The sequence below is a fragment of the Gossypium hirsutum genome, chromosome D04 (assembly GCF_007990345.1).
Source record: "Gossypium hirsutum isolate 1008001.06 chromosome D04, Gossypium_hirsutum_v2.1, whole genome shotgun sequence".
Taxonomy (NCBI): Eukaryota; Viridiplantae; Streptophyta; class Magnoliopsida; order Malvales; family Malvaceae; genus Gossypium; species Gossypium hirsutum.
In genome coordinates this window covers 48888841-48909916 of record NC_053440.1, presented here as the reverse complement: position 1 = coordinate 48909916, position 21076 = coordinate 48888841, and the positions used below count along the sequence as shown (strand labels likewise).

Here is a 21076-nt window from a genome sequence, read left to right as displayed (position 1 = left end):
ACCAAAGTGATAATCTAGCTATAGTAAAGGGGCAAAAGAGGTATTAAGCCTTCTACAAACACAAAATCGACAATCTGATTTTTTTTCCCCTTATTTAACTTGTCTTTTACAAATTTTGCTTGCCTGTTTCAATTCCACAGAAACCAGCTTCAAACAAGAGCCCCAACGTAACACCAGCAAAAAGGATAATGCTTTCAGGTTTTCAGCTTTCCCCCTCACTCTGTTTTCTCTCTTGTAAGATTAGTGTAGATAAGTTACTTGTTAATATTCTCTAAAATGATGTCTTATTATTTCTGGGTTTGATGAATTTTGAGTTATTTTTCTAGTTTGATATAAAGTTCTTCTTTTGTGTGTTTTGTTATAGACATTATAGTGTTGGGGAATTTGTTTGACCTTCTCTGTCTAAATGACTAATCTGCATTTTGATGTATCTGGGACCAATATAAATGCCTTATTATTTCTGGGTTTGATGAATTTTGACTAAACTTTTTTACTTTGATGTGATCTTTTTTTTAATGTTTTTATTATATACTTGGGGAATTTGTTTGACCCTCTCTATCTAAATGACTAATCAGTCTAATCTATAGTTTTCTATGTAATCCTTAGAGGTTATGAATCCAATATTTGCTTTTCAATGTATAATGTATTCCTTAGTTTCTTTTTGGTATCCTTAATTTCAGTGCAATGGACTTTGTGTGTTGTATCTTAGCTTTATTTTAGTTGGAAGACACTGTTTTTTTACTGTTATATTCATTGTTGAGACAGGGTTAACTGCAGGAAGTCAACTCCAGCCTAAAGTTTTAAGCTTTCATTCGAGGCAAATCACTGGTAACTTTTGATTTGAAATGATTCTTTGAATGCTTAAATGTCATGTTTCCTCATGAGTGTTTGTATTAGCAGTTCAAAATGGAGGAAAATTGTTGGCCTTAAGAATCAAGGCGTATCCAAAGAATAAAGTCAGATGCAAAATTGCAGAATCGGACCAAGACTTCTCTTCAATCAAGGGGTATGAAAAGAATCATCCTTTAGTCAAAATGTGTGGTATTACATCCGCTAGAGATGCTGCTATGGCAGCAGAAGCCGGCGCCAATTTCATTGGGATGATCCTTTGGCCTAAGTCCAAACGCTCCATTTCGCTTTCAGTTGCAAAGGAAATCTCAAAAGTCTCAAGGGAATATGGGGCCGAGCCTGTTGGTGTCTTTGTGGATGATGATTTAGACACAATTTTAAGAGCTTCCGATGCATCAAACATTGAATTCACGCGGGTATATATATTCTTGTTCAATCTAGATTACCTTTCTTGTAGCGTAATAGATCACTTAATGTCGTCACTTCAAATCTTATATAGCTTCATGGAGATCTTTCTCGGGCAGCTTTTCCAAAACTGGTGCAAGAAAACAGAATTATATACGTCCTTCATGCAAATGAAGATGGAGGCCTTCAAAACCAGATTCCCGAAGAAGACTGTTCTTTAGTAGACTGGGTTCTTGTGGATAGTGCTAAAGGTGGCAGGTCAGTAACCTTTTTATTCAATTAAATTTAATTAGTGAGTTCCATTTGTTTGAAAAAAAGGAAATTTTCAATGCACATGCCTTTTTTATGTCATTATAATTAGTGAGTTCCTTTTCCTTGAGAGTTTTAGTGTATTGGACATATGCTTTGCAGTGGCAAAGGATTTAATTGGGCTCAGTTTAAGTTACCTTCAATCAAAAGCAAACATGGTTGGCTTTTGGCGGGGGGAATCAATCCTAATAACGTTAGTGAGGCCATTATTACTCTCAAACCTCATGGAGTTGATGTAAGTAGTGGTATTTGCGCCCCGGATGGTATTCAGAAGGATCGATCACGGATTTTTTCTTTCATGAATGCAGTCCGTTCTGCACCATATTGATCGATCCGAGAAGCGAAGATTATCCATCTGTCAATGGTAACTGAACTGCCCATTCATTGTTTAATTTTCTTCGGTATAATTAAGGTATTCTTCCGGTTCATGAAGACTAATTCTTCCGAGAATCTATGGCTGTCCCTTCCAACAACAATGCTTAAATTCTATGATTCATTGTTTTCGAGATGTCTATGATTCTTATGATGAGTTCTATGGCTAATTCTAATGTGGCACAGATTAGAAGGGTGTTGTGGATTACAACTGCCTATTTGCTCCTATTGCGAATGACTATTTGCATCATCCATTGTCTGCTTATTCGTAAAATGCACAGTATTGTTAAATTAAACTTATTAAATTAAGATATTTAATTGATTCAAGTATCAAATACTATAGTATTTGTAAAAAAGGAATAAATTAGCCGATTGAGTTTTAGCTTGATTGGTATGGGCATTGTTGCCAATGTAGGAGGATGTAGGTTCGAGTGCGTTGAAATGTATTATCCTTCTATTTATAGGTTGAAAGGAGTTATAGGTAGCTTTAAGCATGATGGAAAAAAAATGAATTAATTAAATCAAATATATAACAACTTATCAACAGATCAATCTAATGTAAAATTGACCCATAATACTCAATAAAAATGAGAATATATATATATAAACTCCAATTTCAAAACTGTAAATAGTACCTTTAATAAGTATATAAATGGTAATTTGACTTTTTTTTAATATAATTTTTTGATAAGTAATAATAATACTTTTAAGTTTTTTTATTCTAACTATGAAATATTAGGGTAAATTACACCAACAGTTACTCAATTTTGAGGTAATTGACAAAACAATCACTTTAGTTTCATTTCAGTCACTCAACTTTAAAAATGACAAAACAATCCTTTTTGCCGTTTTCTGTCACAGACGTAACGACAAAGTGACATGGCATATGACGGTTTGCTTGGAGTCATTAGTCGTCCAGCCGATCAGTTAGCACCAATTTAAACAACCATATTAGTAGCCATTTAGGGTTTATGATGTAGAATAAGAAGAGAAAAAATGGAGATGTCTAAAGTGATTCCAAAATCAACTACATGGCTTATGGTCTCTCATTGTTGCCACTGAAACTGCAGACAAATTATGCCATCTGCATAAATACACATAGCCCATGAAACCCAATCCACCATTTTTTAAAAAGAAAAAACATATGTTTGATGAAATTTTCTTACCTCATCTACAACTCTGATACATTATCTTCCCCAACAAAAACTTTCCATATGTGTAATATATAATATTACTTATAAATAACCATATACTATGTTATATATTATTATCGTATATAGAAAAATACAAATACAATCATGTCTTCCTCTACTCTGTTCTTCAAAAAATAAAAATGAAAAAGAAAGAATCTACGTCCATATATATATATAACCATTTCCATTTGAATCCAGGCTACTCTTGTTCTTTAATTCTCTTTAAAACTCCATCAATAACGATATTGAATGCATCCTTTATATTGTTTAAACCCTTTTCGGGTTTTGCATAAACTAATTTGGGAATGTATTGAATCATTTTCTCCCTCATTTGGTTTATTTCTTGTTTGCGGTAACTTTGAAGAATAGTTTTAATGGAAGAGGTATCGTTTTTGACTAAGTCACGGTGGATGAAAATAGAGTAAGATATGAGGTCATTGGGTAAGAACCATTGGTATTGAAGGTAAGTTGTTTGATGCTAGAAAAAGACTAGGATCGAATCGACGATCATACAGTCAAAGATAGACCGATGAGTGAAGCTGTCACCTCTGGGTTAGAGACAAAAATTAGAATCTAAAAATGTGTGGAGGATGACAGAGGTGTCATTGGAACAACAACTGCCGGTGCAATCCACAACTTTGCATGAACCCGAAGAGTTGTTGCAATGGTTCAGGAGTAATCCTTTGAAATCATTCTTGATGGCGGTACGGGGAGCTCCGGTGAAGCAAAAGAGGGTTTTACAGTGGCAGTTACGGATGAAGTTTTGCCATTGGAAAATATCGGAATCAGATCTTGGGTGGAATCCGATTGGGTTTCTACAATAGCACACCGGAATCACTCCATGCATCTCTATTTTTTCTCTTCTCCTTTTTTTCTCTTCTTATTACCGCATACATCCTAAATTGCTGTTGATATGGCTGTTTAAATTGGTGCTAATCGGCCAGCTGAACGGTTAATGACACCAAGCAAGCCGTCATCTGCCATGTCACTTTATCGTTACGTCTGTAACAGAAAACGACAAAAATGACTGTTTTATCATTTTTTTTAAAGTTGAGTGACTGAAATGAAACTAAGGTGACTGTTTTGTCAGCTACCCAACGTTGAGTGACTGTTGGTGTAATTTACCCTAAATATTAATTTTAAAATTAACTTTTAAGTAATAATAATTTTTTTCAATATTAATTATTTGTTATGAAATAAATAACAAAGAGAGTAAAAGAACGATAAATAGGAGAGCAAAAGAGAACTTATTTTATTGATCAATAGAAATATTTACAAAACTTCTTCAAAGTCTATATTTATAGACATGAATTATAAATAATGTAAAGCTCTACTCCTAATGAACATTAAAGTCTTAATGTACATCAAACTTATCTTAATTTTGATGAACATCTGCTTAATAATAAAATATTCATAACACTCTCCATTGAATTTCCATTGATAAATAATGTGCCTCGTTAAAACTTTACTAAAAAAAAACCCCGTGGGAAAATAATTCCTAGTGAAGAAATAAGAGTTCACATATTTATAATACACATAATATGTTGCCTCATTGAAAACCTTACAAGGAAAATTCAATGGGACAAAACCTCGATTAAGGGAAAAATAGTATAATACGTATTTACTCCTTCTCATGACATCACATGATATCTCAAATTCTACGTATTCCAATCTTGAATGCTAGCTTTTCAAATGACCACTTGATCAAAATTGCTAAACATTTATATCACAATTCTTTTGAAAGTCATGAGTAAGGAAAAATTTTGGGGAAATTATTTTGATCTCTTCAAGAGTTTCAACAATAATCATAGTAAACTTTGCTCATGATCCTTCAATACATGTTCATGTTAGATCATTTTATAATTTCCCTTTAATTACTATTCACTAAGTCAAATTTACCATGTCGAAACCATCTTTTGAAAAACAAATTGGAGCCAATTAATCTACCGTGCTTCAGGCATGCATTACTTTCATTTATTATAACAAATTGTTTTATTGGGACTTCGATTCAAGTCAAAACATTAGTTGGTATATGACACTTGAGTATTCTCATCAGGTCAGTAAATACATCTGGTAGTTAACTTGTAATAAAATGAATTATTTGTTTGAACTTCTAGTTCAAATCACTTTCTACGAGAATCTATTTAATGATGATTCATTCTAAGTAATTTAATTATCCAACTATTATTTCTCTTCGGTAATGTTAGGAAAACTATCAAATCAAATAGTAATCATAAATCATGTCATAATTGAATCTCTAATTCATTTAAAACATATAATAATACAAGGAGACTCATAATTAATATATATTCTCAACTTTATTTGAATACTCATTTGTGCATTGTGGTGGAGTAACTTAAACACATATCGCACATTCAAAATTTTTAAAATGGATTGTAGTTAGCTTCTCAATTCTAATGGGGAGGACTTATTATAATTTATTGGCATGATGTGCACAAGTACCAATTCAAGTAAAATATCATAGCCTTATACATATGCAAAAAGGTTTGCTCTCAAAAGATATGATTTAGCTATTAACTAGAGGCATTTAATAATTAATTCTACTAAACTGTTTTATATGTACAAACAACAAGTGAATATTTTAATATAATTTTCAGTAGATGCATCTATAAGATAATCACATGTGAGTATCAAATGCGCAACTTATAGTTTGCGAGATTAATTGTTTAATGATTAGTGTAAGAACAAAACTTGCAGATTACGTAATCAAGACAATTCTTGTTAATGTTGGTGACTTTATTACTCAGACTTTCAATGATTATTGTATGTTAGATTGTTAGTGTGAGCAACGATTTTACTATAATGTGTCTCTTTTATCCCAAAAGTAGCTTTAAAAAATTGTCATGTATTTTTTTATTTAAATATTTTACTATATCCCTCTAGGATACATATCAACCTCTGACCATACTTAAGTCTAAAAACTCTATTGGCAGTATACCAAATATTTTCTTGATATATATATAAACTTTGAAAAATGAATTTGAATTGTTATTATAGATATTATTTTTCAATGTTTTGCAGTGAAAATAAAATATACTATAGCTTTAATAAAGCAAAAGTCGATTGAAGAGGGATTCTTAACACTTTAATGCCAAATTGGCTTTCCTATTATGGGTTAGAACTCAAATTGAATTGTCCAATTATGCTAGTATGAAATTTAATCCTTCAATTGAATTGTGTAAAAGGATAATGATAGTGTGTAGAGGGTTTGAAAATAATGTTATGCATATAAAAATTATAGTAGGCCAATAGGTAGGAGAGCAAGTTCTTCTTTTGATAGTATATTTTAAGTAAAACTGGGATAATATTTTATAATTTTCAATTTAATTATATATTAGATAAATAAAAATTGTTTTATTATATTTTATAGTTTTTTATATAAATTAAATTATATACCCTCATGTGCAATAATACTAGCTAAAAAAAGTACAACACAAAATTTGTGGCAAATGTCAATAGTATTTCAAGATTTAAATTCTTTGTTATTGTCACAGAACTATCGAATGATGTGCAAGTGTACACAGTCATCCACAAGTAATAAAGTAGTGAGTAAAGAGTATTGTCTCTACAGGAACTGTATATGCAAGGCAAGTATTGCGAAATTATCAATTGGAAAGTTGGTGATAAAAGTAATTAAGAATGAGTTGAGTTAACTAAAAATCCTAAACAAAATTACTAAGTATGCAACCAAATGAGAAAGATAACACAAAATAATAAATAGCTAATTAAAAAATTTAATTACTATGACATGAATGTGTAACACCCCTTACCCGTATTCCTTGGCGAAACAGAGTATGAGGTATTACTAGAACTCAAACACTTGTAATTGTTTCAATTGAGATACTTTATTACCAAATATTTTTTTATAGTGTTATCAATCCAGCTCGGGAATTCGGAAATAGTCGGGAACTCATCTACACTATCCACAACTTTTGGTATTTTGTAATCAACACTTTAAAATTATGGCATGTATAGTAGACTTAATTTTGGATGTATTATGTTACAAAGTAATTAGTCTTGATGTATTATAAGTTATTCGATAAATCATTTTATACAATATTTATGATGGTAATTAAAATGTTAAGTATGTTATTAAATTTATGTCAGAATATAGATGTCGATTGTGACTTTGGAATTGGCTGGCTATGATTCTGGAAATTTGCAGGTGAGGTTGCTTATCTATAAAAGGGATTATGTCGAAATTTTTCAAAAATAAAAAATAAAATAATATTTGGTAATAAAGTATCTCAATTGGAACAATTACAAGTGTTTGAGTTCTAGTAATACCTCATACTCTGTTCCGGCAAGGAACAAGGGTAAGGGGTGTTACAGAATGAGCTAGATTAATTGCTTTTCATAACTTAAAATGATTAAGAGTAGTGTTAATAATGTTATGGTAGAACCATGAGAACTTGGCTATTTACTAACCCATAGTTTATAAGTTATGAAGTCATACTTTTTTTTAACCTTTAAGTTTCTTTAGCATACTTCTATGTTCAATCAATTTCAAAGTTTCATAAGCAAACATCATATTTAGGGGTTATGCAAGGTAACAATATTTCTAATATCATTACTAATTTAATCATTTAAAAGTCAAACATGTACCATTCAAATATTGTGTCTACTAATTACCATCTTGTTTGGATTAAATAACTAGCTCATATTCTTCCCTATATGAATTATGCATTAGCAAGCATGATTATGAATTTATTTGAATGAATAAACAATCAAGGCACATAACAACATCAACAGAAAATTAATAATAAAAGTTAAGGGTTTGCAATCAATCTAGCGTCAACAAAATTAAGTCATTATCATTAAATTGAAAGCAAAAGAGTAAATGACAATCATGTTTATCAACTTTGAACAAAATAAAAGATTAAAGTGAAAGAAACTAGAAGTCGATTTCGGTGATTTTTTGTGGTACTGCTCATGTTGTTTTTCCTCCTTTTTCTCCTTTTCTCCTTAGCACAACTACTCTCAAGGTGCCAAATTTGGATGCTCATAAGAACCTCTGAATTACTTTCTCAACTCGTGTGTGCTCTCTCAAATGTGGTGAGAGTGAATAAAAGATGGAAGAAGAAATGATGAGTGAGTGATGAGTGAATGACCCCAATAGTTTGCCCCTATTTATACTTGTTTAAGCCCTCTATTTTTAGCAAAGTCATCCCTTGTTTCTCTTTAGGTAGGTGGCCAGCCTTTAGTTTGTGGAAGAGGAGTGGACGACATGGAGAAAGTGCTTGAAATGTGAAGGGAAGGTGGATGGTCACCTTGACTAGTGGAGAGAGAAATCCATGTTGATTTGGTAGTTAAATTAGGTGTTTACCAAGTCCCACGGACGGTTTGGGCACCTCAAGTGGACGGTTGGGCTCATTCCTTCCTTAGTGGACAGTTTGGGCTTCTTCCTTCCTTAGTGGGCTATCCAATTTTGTTAACCCACTTTAGAGTTGCCCCAAGAGTATTTCCAAGGTCCAATAAGCTTCTTTGGGTTGTTCAAGGATGGAATCACATCGGCCCAATCCTGCATGGCTTTTGCTGCAACACTAAGCATCCATAAGTGAGTTTCAAGTACATCTTTTCTTCCAATGTACTAACTAGCTTCAAAACTACCAAAAATAATGTGTTTAGCATATAAAATGATTAAAAAAAAACTACAAAATTTGTTCTCAACCGCTCAAATTTTGCATGAATTATTAGCCTAAAAATATTGAAAATAACTCTATATTCTAGAGTTATCAATTACTTTAACATATGCCTTTTGATGTCTCCTTAAATTGTTAATGACAAATTTTGAGGCCTCCTTTCATGTTTTTGGTAGGGTTTTGCTTCATTCCAAGCATCTAGTAACTTTATACACCTTACAAATTTAAGTAAACTGGTAATTAATTAATGTTGTGAGCTGAATTAAAATTACCAGTTTACTTGAATTTTTTTATGAAATCTTTTTATGAAATCACATGCTTACCTAGACGTTCAGGAACCTATAACAAGTTAGAGAATACAATCAAAATGATGATGAAAATTAAAAAAAAAAACACATTTACTTTTTTGTTTGTTTGTCAACATTACAGTGTGCAAATTAAATCAACCCGTTCGGTTTTTGAGTTTGTCAACATTATTATTAAAATTGTGCAAGTTGACAAAAATTGGTTAAATTATGATTTTAGTATCTCTACTATACTTAATTAATCTTTTTGTTTGTCTTTTTTATTTACAATAACCAAAATAAAATAAAATAAAAACAAAATAAAAAATTACATAGACAAGATTCTTCACCCGGTCACAACTCTCTCTTTCTCGCACTCTCTTCCATCAAGTTTGGAACAATTTATTTCCTAAAATTTTTCATGTGGCTATATATACATCTGTTGTTTTCTATTGGCACCATTTTTCTCTATCCCCTTTTGCAGATCACTTTAATGAATTTTTACTTGATCCTAGCACTTTTATCATTGTACCAACTTTTCTCATCGATGGCTATGCTTCCTACCCAATATTTTTCACCTTGGTCCCAACATTTTTCGTCAATAGGTAAAATTTTTAAAAATGCTATTTTTATAAAAAATTATCGGATTAGGTCGATTTTTTGAAAATTTACGGGATTAGACCGAAAAACGAAAATGCGTCTAGTTGGAAGCGTTTTTAGCAGATGTGGTAGGAAAGCGTGTGGAAGCGATTTCCTTCTGCTAGAGTTATTTTATTTTAAGATTAGGGTTTAGATTTTTGTTAAGGTAGGTTAAGGTTGGGGTTTTGTAGGTTTTAGGGTTTTTTTATACTTTTTAAAATTTTATATATTCTTTAGACTTTTTATAATTTTTTGAGTTATAAAGTTAACATTATTTTTAAAAATTTGAAATTATTTAGAGCCCAATTTTGTGTAATTTTTGAAACTGGCAGGTACCAAAAGGGTATTTACAACAATTGTACACCAATTGTATATTCAAATTATTCGAATTGTCAAATTTAATTTGATTCAAAATCGAAACTCGAACTACTCGATTCGATTAACTCTTAGTTTGTATTTTTTTTTCAATTTTTTCGAATAGAACTGAGTTTTGATCACTCGTAGTTTACAACAGGTTGAGATCGATTAGCATTTTTCAAAAAATATTATCCTGGGAATCTTGGGATATATGATGGGTGAGTGGGAAATTTGTAGTGAGAAAACACTCCATGTAGGGTGCGTTTTAAGTGAATATTTTTGACATGTCACTGAAAATGTGCCCTACGTGGAACGTTTTCCCTCTACCAAATTCAATGCGTGCAGACTTCCCATTCACCTAGAAAAATTTCCTAAATCAATTGCCATTCACCCCAGCTCTATAAAAGGATGGCTTTCAACATGGAGTGCCATTAGGCAATTTCAAGCAAACAAAATTGCAAGAAGAATCACAAGAAGAGGAAGTTCGCAAGGCGTTTCGTAAGACATAATTTGGAGCAAACACGTAATTACATCAAGGTTTGATTGTTGTTGTTCATATATAATTACGACTCTATTTTTTTCATAATGTTTTTGTTTCGAATATGTGAAACAAATTATTTTGTTGAAAATGAGTGGATGAATTAATGTTGTTTTTTATTACGACGGTGAAGTTCGTGACACTGACAATGGGGTCATTTTTTCATCAGATAACACAACGCGATTGGATTTCAACCCTAACATACAATTGCTGGAGTTGTATGCAAGAATTAGGTGAAAAATCATCGGACTCAACCAGATGAGAGTATCTTCATTGAAATATAAATTTTATGTTTCGATTGACCTCGTCAAATGTAAAACTTTCGATATCAGAGGCGGATGGAGGCGATGGTGCAGACGCATATTACTAGTAGATCACCAATACTCGAGTTATATGCAGAGTTTGCAAACACAAATGAATATGATCAGAGGTCAACATATGTTCCAGTTCTAGAGGTCGGAACGAAAGGACAACCTGAGAGTCCAACAACACAGTTGTGTGGTGGATTCACTGGTTTGTTAGAAATTTCCTATTATGATATCCCAGAATCATCAATGGGAAGACACTCATCAGTTTTAGCCCTAGATTTCAACCGTGGCAAACAGAACGTCCAACAGTCGAGTTTTGGTAGTAACTTAGAATACTGGACCTCGACACGACACGCAATTAATGGTTTTAATTTGAACTTTGTCAACTGATGTTCAATTTTAGGAACACGTACAAGGGTATGACATCAAGTTCTAGCGATTGGAAATCAACATGTGATTTTGGTTGTTTCGACAACTATACAAAAAAGGATGATGTACTCCCTACGACCTCCATCGGCGAGAGGACATCCAACCCTGGAGATGCTGATGGGTTTGAGACTGAATAGGGCATTGAATCTGATGCCGATCCAATCTGGGAGACTGGGGAGGATTGTTCAGAAATTGCATTATTTTTTGAACTAGAGTTGGCTCCAACTGAACCAGAAGATGGAGGTTCAGATGATGAAGGTCCGAGCAAAGATGCCAAAGAAGATCGACAGTTCAGGGCTTACTCACATTCGACCCACATGCATAATACTGACCTATTAGGAAAATATGGGTTGGAGTTTGCAGAACTCTCACCTGAAGACTAGACCATGCGAGTTCTTCGTTGGATTTGGGTGATTTAAAACTGGGATGGAGTTTTCCTCTAAAGATGGTTTTGTCGTTGTAGTGAAGCGATACAACGTAAAGAACAGGGTAAACTTTTACGTTGTTAAATCACGATATGACAAATTCAAGGAAAAATGTGCAATGCGAGAAAATAGATGTGCATGGAAAATCATGACTTCTGTTAAGAAAAAGACGGGGTTGTGGACCATGAAAAAATATATCTCTTCGCATACGTGTGTTGCCACAGGTACTGTGTCAAGACTGTCTTATATTGGGGGTATTGAATTCTTAATTTTAACGTAGTCGTGTTGTTGCAGGTATTTCATAGGATCATCCTAATTTTAACGTATTCGTGTATCTCCACCATAGTGTAGGCTACCGATGGCATCTTCACGTGCCAGATGTTGGGATTCACCAAGAATTCGGACAATATGCATTCTTGAATTCTTGGATCGGAGTATGACGTCCATTCAAACTATATTAAAATAATAAAAATTTAAATTATATATATACTATTAATTTTTTCATATTGGGTAAATCAATAATTTAATTAATAATAAACAGAATCAAATCCCTTTTCTAAAAGAAGAAATATGTTTTAAAAAATTGGCTGAACAATTAGAAAACAGAGAAGTATAAAAAAGGATAAATCAAATCAAAGAAGAAATAGAATCAATAATTTGTTCTGACATTCCTAATGGTTTTAAAATTTTGGGACAGTTTGGTATCAAAGCCAAGGAGGAGCAGGTATTTCTAAGTTTTGAATATATTCAATTTGTTTTCAATATTTTCGAGTTCTGGTTTAACTGTCTTCATTAATGTACTATTATTTTGCTGAGTATTGATACACTGTCTAGTTAGCCATGAGTTAGGCGTGTCAAGGACAAAGTATCCCTATAGGCGACTTTAATAATTCAGAAATCCAGATAGTAGAACCCCCTTGTAGGAAATAAGAAAACAAAGAATGTTTCCTTTCCTTAGAAGAACCAATTCTTCCGCAAGCTTTATTTCCAACCAATCCCAAGAGTCCGACCAAATCTCAAACAACACTATTAATGAACAAGAAGAACATTATGAAAATATTCCCCAAAGATTTGATAATTGGACTCTTCCAAGAGTTCCAACAAACCAAGTCTACAAGAAAATAACTTTTGAAAATTTAAATGCTTTTTGTAGTTATGTCATAAAAACAAAAGAAAGGAGTTTACCTATTCAAAAAGAATATGAAACAATCCAATTATTAGATAGAGTCGTCATTAATAAACTCAAAGATCAAAAATACAAATAAGTCCATTTTGGACTAGTCCAGGTTGGTGTCAAACCTCTTAGTGTTGAAGCCACTAAAAATACCTCAATTTTAATTGACTTAAGAGACCAAAGACACATCATGTTTAATGACTCATTATTAGGAAATATAGAAACAAGCCTATGTACAGGCCCAATACATTTTAATTGTTATCCAAATTTTATGGTTTCTTTGACTGACAAAAATATTTTACAATCTTTGACCCTCCAAATACATACCTATAACTACAAAATGCTTCCTGGTACAGAAGTATTAACATTAGTCTATAGACTCTATTTCAGAGCTATGTATTTTGTAGTTATTACCAAAACTTTACTCTATAGCCCAAAAGGAGAAACCCTCTTAATAGAAACAGATACTTCAAGATCTTATACCACAATCCCAAGAACAATACAACGGCATGAAATAAACCTTCCTGATAAGTGGAAACTTGAGGGTGCTACAGACCCTGTGGCACCAACTCCCATAAGAAACACTTCATTAAGTGAAATCTCTCAACACCAAGATGGCATAGTTGAATTAATATTCTACAGGCCACAAAGAATGCCTCCAAGACATTCTTTCAAAATAGGAAGTACCAACACAACGTTTGGGAGGTTAAATTTAGAAGAAGAGTCAAATCCAGAAACACAAACAGCAGATTTTAGGACAGCTAGAGCCTCTGTCTCTTCTATCCCAACAACATTTAGAACCAATTTACAAGGAATAGATAATTCCTCAAATATAGCTCAACCTATCAATGCCAGACAGGAAGAGAGTCCCCAAAATTCACCTAATATGTCACCAACATATTCATCAATGACTAATAATGCGAGATAAGGAAAAAATTCAGAAATATTTGTTTTAGAAAAACTTTTGAGATAAACAAAGAATGGTGTAGAAAACACTTCTATTCCAACAAAAATAAGCAAGTAAGAGAAGATTACTTTAAAAATTATAATGATAAAAAAGAAAGCATTCTTCAAGAATATTATGAATTTATGAATACCCGTAAAATCCATATAAAATTCTTCGAATGATTTGAAGAATATTATTCAGAATTTATTAATACAATAAAACATAATACTAGATGATAGACTAATAAAGGAGAAGTTGAATCTCGACATCCCCCTTTAATGGAGGTTCAATATCTTCACAAAAATACTGGAATAAAAACAAATCCTTTAAGAATGAGAGCTCCTGATGCAGGAGAACAAATCTCATCAAAAGATGTTAAAATGATAGTATAACAAAACAGCTATACAAATATCAACCTTCATACAATAGGAAAACAGTTAGATTATATTGAGAATTTGGTGGGAAGTCAACCGATTAGGAAAGAATCAGTAAAAGAGATAACAGAAAAAAGTTTTAAAGAACCAATATTCACACCTTATGAGATTCCAAAACCTTTCCAAAAAACCCAAAATGATTTCTTAACAGAAATCCAAAATAGACTTGACGCTTTGGAAAGTTACAAGTCTGAATTAATTTTTACCTGATACCCAAATACAAGTCCAACATTCAGTAAATACATTACACCAATCCTCCCAATTTGACTCTGACCAGTCAGATGAATAACAAATTAACAAGATGGCTTGGAAAGAACCAAAAAGATTATATTATCCAAGATGCAGTAGCAACTTTAATTTTCTCAATCTCTAAACACTTTATAGGAGATCTTTCTCATCTTAAAGATAGGAATTCAGAATTATTAGCAAATTTAAAATGCAAAAAATTAACCGATTTTAAATGGTATAAAGATGTCTTTATGACTAGAGTTATGCAAAGATCTGATAACCAACAACCGTTTTGGAAAGAAAAGTTTCTAGCAGGACTTCCCACTTTATTAGGAGAAAAAGTTAGAAATCAAATAAGAGAAAATTACAGAGATATTATTCCATATGAAAAACTTATATATGGTGAACAAATTAGTTTCACCCAAAAAGAAGGATTAAAAATTTGTCAAGATTTAAAATTACAAAAACAACTTAAGAAAGAAAGATATCAATGTAGAAAGAAATTAGGATCATTTTGCCACCAATTTGACATTAGGAATGAACCTTCTTCTTCAAAAACATGTTGCCTTGTAAAACCAAAAAATAGAAAAAAAGAATATTTCATAATATTATAAAAAAAAACCCAAATATGGAAAATACAGAAAAGGAAAGAAACAACAAAAAACAAAAAATACAATTGATAAAACAATAAAATGTTATAGATGTGGAAAACCAGGACATATCTCAAAATATTGTAAAATTAAAAGAAAAATCAATAATTTAAATCTAGATGAAGAAATAGAACAAAAATTAAATGAGATTCTATTAGAAACAACTTCTTCTGAAAATGATACATCTACTGAAACAAATGGATTACAAATAGACAAATTACATACAACATCTCAGTCTTCTGATGATGAAAATGAACTCTCAATTAATATGTTAACCAAAGACCAAGAATTTATTATCGAAGTTATTTATAAAATTCAAGACCCAGAATTGAAAATAGAATACCTTTTTAAATTAAAATTCTCATTAAAAGATAAACCATAAAAAGAAAAAGAAATTATTTCTAGTCAATCACAAATGTATAATATACAAGATATAATATTTAACAAATATGAAAAAATAAAACCGAAACAAATTACAAATTCTGAACTACATGTATAAATAAAAAAAATTAAATTAGAACTTTCTTAGCTTAAAATGGAACAACAAGAAATGAAAAAACAAATGCAAACCTTAAAACATGAAATCTCAGAAAAAAGTTCGTCAGAAACTGAACCTGAAGAAAATACACAGGAATATATGATGGTTCTAACTGAAGTATCTATTAAAAGATATTTAATAAAAATAAATATTTTCATAAACAATAAGTTTCAATTAGAAACAACAGCCCTTTTTGATACAGGAGCGGACCAAAATTGCATTAGAGAATGAATAATTCCAACAAAATATTATGACAAAACATCAGAATCTCTTAAAGCTGCAAATGGTAAAAAACTAAAAATTACTTACAAAATTTCCAATGCAGAAATATCCAACAAAGGTATAAAATATTAAACATGTTTTTTAATGGTAAAAGATATTACCCAATATGTCATATTAGGAACCACATCCATATCCTTACTCAAACCTTATAAAGTAATAAATAATTCTATCTCCATCAAAGTTGTAAACGCTAAAGTAGAATTTCCTTTTGTAGAAAACCAAAAATAAGAAATCTCAACTTATTAAAATCTTTATCCATTCATAATGGGCAAATCAATAGTTTAATTAATCATAATCATAAACAAATCTTTTTTCTAAAAGAAGAAATATGTTTTAAAAAATTGACTGAACAATTAGAGAAAAGAGAAGTACAAAAAGGGATAAATCAAATCAAATAAGAAATAGAATCAATAATTTGTTCTGACATTTCTAATGCTTTTTGGAATAGGAAAAATCACGAAGTAACATTACCATATGAAAATAATTTTGATGAAAAACAAATACCCACAAAAGCAAGACCCATACAAATGAACAAAGAAATGAAAAACAATTGTAAAAAAGAAATACAAGACCTTCTTAATAAACAATTAATTAGGAAAAATAGTTCTCCTTGGAGTTGTTCAGTATTTTATGTAATAAAAAATGCAGAACTCGAAAGAGAAACGCCAAGATTAGTTATTAATTACAAACCTCTCAATCAAGCCTTAAAATGGATTAGATACCCAATACCAAATAAGAAAGATTTGCTATAGAAACTTTGTAATGCAAATATTTTCTCAAATTTTGATATGAAATTTGGATTTTGACAAATCCAAATAAAAGAAGAAGAAAGATATAAAACAGCATTCACTGTACCATTTGGACAATATGAATGGAATGTAATGCCTTTTGGATTAAAAAAATGCTCCATCTAAGTTTCAAAGAATAATGAATGATATTTTTTACCAATATTCTCAATTCACAATAGTATACATTGATGATTGTTGTAGGCCAATTTTAGCCCATTTACATCAAAACCCAATTTAGCCTTACCTAACCCACCAAAATTAAACCCAAAACCCAAAATCTTAACTACCCAAAGCCCAATTTACATCAAAACCCCAATGGCCCAAACCCTAAGCCCAAATCAAAATAAAAAACCTAGCCCACAACTTAAACTTTTCTCAACTAGCCACACCTTTTCCACCACCAACTCCACTAGCCACTCATTTTCCACCACCAACTCCACTAGCCACACCTTCTCCACCACCAAATCCACTAGCCACACTTGCTCCATTACCTACTCCACTAACCACACTTGCTCCACCACAACTTGTACCTACAAATGAAGACATAAACAATAAAAAAATATTTTGCAAATGGCTATATAAGCCTTTTCATATTTTGTATATGAGGAGGGGATTTTTTGGAGAGTTTTGGGGGGATTTTTTTTTGGAGAGTTTTTGGGAGAGAAAGTTATTGTAAAGGATTTTTGGAGAGGTTTCTTTTTAAAGTAATTAAGGAGAAGAGTTATTGTGAAGGCTAGTTTTTGGAGAAGCTAGTTTTTTTTGAAGATTAATCAAAGATCAAAGCAAAAGAGGTTTCTTTGTCTATTCTCATTTTAAGTTCTTTGTTTACTTATTGTTTTCCTTTCAATCTTATTTTGTTTCTTTTATACGAAAGTAAAAAAAATAAAAGGAGGAAGCTTACCCATTTTTACCGAAAAAGTTTTTTTGAGGTCCGGCTGCCGTGTACGGTGGCGCCGGTGGTGGTCCGGCGACCGGACGATGGCCAACCTTGTGGCCGAAAATCATCACCCTCTCCCTCTCTCTCCTTTTTTGTTATTATTATATTTCTTAATATTATATTATATATATTCTTTTAATATATTAGGTATATTTTAAATTCTATATTACGTATATATATATTTTATACTATTTTATTTATATATCTTTAATATTATATTATTTATATATATATTTTTCTACATGTTATCTTATGTATATATCTTAACTATATTATGTATGTATTTTTAACACTATATTATGTACATATTTTTAATATTATCACGTATTTATTTTTTTATATATGTACATATTGATGTAGTATTATTAATAGTATTGATTTTAAACATCATTATTATTTCTAATATATATATTATGTACATTTTTTTATTTCTATTTTATTTTTATTTGTCAATATTAATTATTATTATTCTAATATTTTGATATTTTGATATTTTAATATTTAATATTTTATATATTTTATTATTCACATCATTATTCGCATTTTTTTGACAATAATATTCTTGGATTTTTTTTACTATCATTTTAAAAACTTTTTACATTTTAATTTTAAGAATAAGGCAATGTACCAATTTTAACATTAAGTCATCGATTTCATCGCTATGTTGGGTGAAATTAATCGGCTCGTGTTAAAAACGGGACGTCCTTCTAAAAAACAAAAAACTTGCAACTTCTCATTTCCTTCAATCGGATCACACTTAAATGTCAAATTGAATTCGTATTTTTGAAAATCAAGACAACATGTGTTTAATAAGATACCAATTTTGGGCGTCGCGAGGGTGCTAATACCTTCCTCGCGCGTAACCGACTCCCGAACCCTAAATTTTCTCTGAATTTTAACGTAGGCCTAAACTTAGCCTTTTATTTGTTTTAATAAGAGATCTAATAGGTGTCCGATCACACCTAGGAAAAAGGATCGGTGGCGACTCCCTGTTTATTTCAAAAATCAAACGTTAAATTTCAAACTTTTTTTCAATAAATCGCCACAATTAGCGACCAAGCTAAGCTAAAATTAAAATTTTTACGTCGCTACAGCTGGCGACTCCGCTGCGGACCCTTTTTGAGAGTCGTGTCTGGAATTAAACTCGCGTTGTCAAAATTTTCAAAGTTCCTTGTTCAAATTAACATTTAGTCGTGATCCTCAAATTTTTTGTTTTCAAAAAATCATGCATTTGCATCATGTTGTATTTATTCTAACTTGTTTTATTCGGTTGTTTTTCAGCTTTAAATTTTTGTGATTTTAGTTTTGGTTTAGTTTTTAAATAAAACGTAAAGGTTTGTGAGTTTCTCCCCACACACCGTGCACATACATCTTTGCATAACATGAGCTCTATACCTGGGCTCCGTCCGTTTAAGTGAAAGTAAACACTACGCCTTCGTGAGTTAACTCGTCCCTCCGCACAGGCTAGTGAATACTTTCGGGTTACATATGACTTATGCTTTCGTGAGTTAACTTGTCCCTCCGCATAGGCATAAGTAAATGTAATCCCTCGAATTGATCTCGTAAGCCTATGATGGGCCATGACCGAGGCTCTGTACTAATCTTAGTAGATGACAGTACAGATGATTCGAGTACCCATCTAGAACCAAAACCGCATATAGTGAACCATACGAGCCATCCAACTAGAGCCATGCTGAACCTCCGTCCGTTTAGTAGTCACCAAAATAAGTGCGCGGGAGGAACGCCTTTTACCTTTTGCACTTTCGCTTTCTATGTAAGGGAATCGAGTCCATTGGACCAAGGAGCTTAATTTGTTAGATTTTCCACAATTTTTCTTTGATCATATGTGTTTTGCTAACCAATGTTGTTTGTCTGTATTTCTATTTTTCATCATGCATCATAGACATCTTGTTAGGAAAGGGTTGATTAGAGATTGGTTGCCAAAAAGGGGTTTCTGATAAAGGAGTCAATTACACGAGTGACCGAAACGTTGTGTAATAGACTCTTTTGATTAAGGAAATGCCTAAATAGGGGCTATCTTGAAATTAACACCAATTTCTTGCATTTCTTTCATGACTAACAGTCATTTGACATTCATGCATTCATTCATTCATTGCATATTCCATACTCGTTCGCTGAGGTTAAAACATACAATTCGCTAGTTGTGCATACCATACGGAAAACCAGGGACATTCCACGAAAAATTGCCTAGCCTTTAAGAGAAGAGTTCAAGGACTCATTGATGCAGGTATCCTACGATTCGATAGTGCCAGTAATGCAACTGGGAACCCATTCCCTAACCATATCGAAAGGGATGTGAGCATGTGGGGAAAGTGGACGAATGGAAAGTCAGAAGATGTGTTTCGGAAATAAGGACGCCTCTGCAGAAAATCTGGGAGGTACTGGTTAAGAAAGGATTGCTTTGTCACCCCGATAGAATTCTCGGAGAAGAAGGTCAAAGTTTTTGCAATTTCTATGGAATTGTGGGACACGACATTCAGTCGTGTGAGGAATTTAAAAGGTTGCTTCGAGACCGGATGGATAATAAGGAGATTAAGATCCTTAACAAAAGGGAAGAGACCAATGAAAGAGAAGTATGCGCCTCTGATAGCCAGTCATCAGGTCCCCCTTATAGCGCTGATCAACCGTTAGAAATTTATTACGATGCGACGAAAGAGCCGGTGAAACCAAAAATTATAATCGAAGTACCATATTCTTTCCCTTACAAGGACAATAAAGCAGTACCATGGAAATATGACGTTAATATCGTCACACCTGAAGATGGAAAACCCAAAGCCATGACTGGAAGCGTCGGGGAATTAGGTCATTTCACTCGTAGTGGAAGATGTTATTCGAAGGAGATAAAGAAGAACAGTGACTTGAAACAGAAAGGAAAAGCACCGATGCATGTGATCGATGATGAGCATGAAACTGCGCCTGAACAAGAAGCTAAAAATCCTGTGGACGAGGAGGAAGTACAGGAATTCTTAAAATTTATCAAGCACAGTGAGTACAACGTGGTAGAACAATTGAGTAAGCCAGCGCGAATCTCGGTATTATCTCTGCTGTTGAATTCAGAACCACACCGAAACGCTCTGCTGAAAGTGTTAAATCAAGCTTATGTGGCAAACAATGTATTCGTTGAAAACTGGATAGGTGGATGAACAACTTGAATGCAGATAATTTCATTTCTTTTAGTGATGATGAAATACCGCCCAATGGTAGAGGCTCAGTGAAAGCATTGCATATCACAACCCGTTGCAAGGGCTACATAATACCGAACGTGCTCATCGATAATGGTTCGGCACTCAACGTTATGCCTTTGGCC

At 32.2% G+C, this 21076-nt stretch overlaps 1 protein-coding gene across 2 annotated transcripts; it reads left to right on the top strand.

Moving 5' to 3' along the window:
• Positions 1-49: 49 nt before the first annotated feature.
• LOC107899556 (N-(5'-phosphoribosyl)anthranilate isomerase 1, chloroplastic) lies at positions 50-2143 on the top strand. 2 transcript variants are annotated; one of them, XM_016825312.2, is made up of 5 exons: positions 50-198; positions 766-828; positions 901-1265; positions 1349-1512; positions 1666-2143. In XM_016825312.2, the coding sequence occupies exons 1-5, from the start codon at positions 189-191 to the stop codon at positions 1889-1891; spliced, it is 828 nt and encodes a 275-aa protein (XP_016680801.1). In that variant the 5' UTR covers positions 50-188; the 3' UTR covers positions 1892-2143. The 2 variants fall into 2 exon arrangements, with proteins under 2 accessions (XP_016680801.1, XP_040946689.1); XM_041090755.1 differs by having other exon boundaries at positions 84-198; positions 898-1265.
• The last annotated feature ends 18933 nt before the right edge of the window (positions 2144-21076 follow it).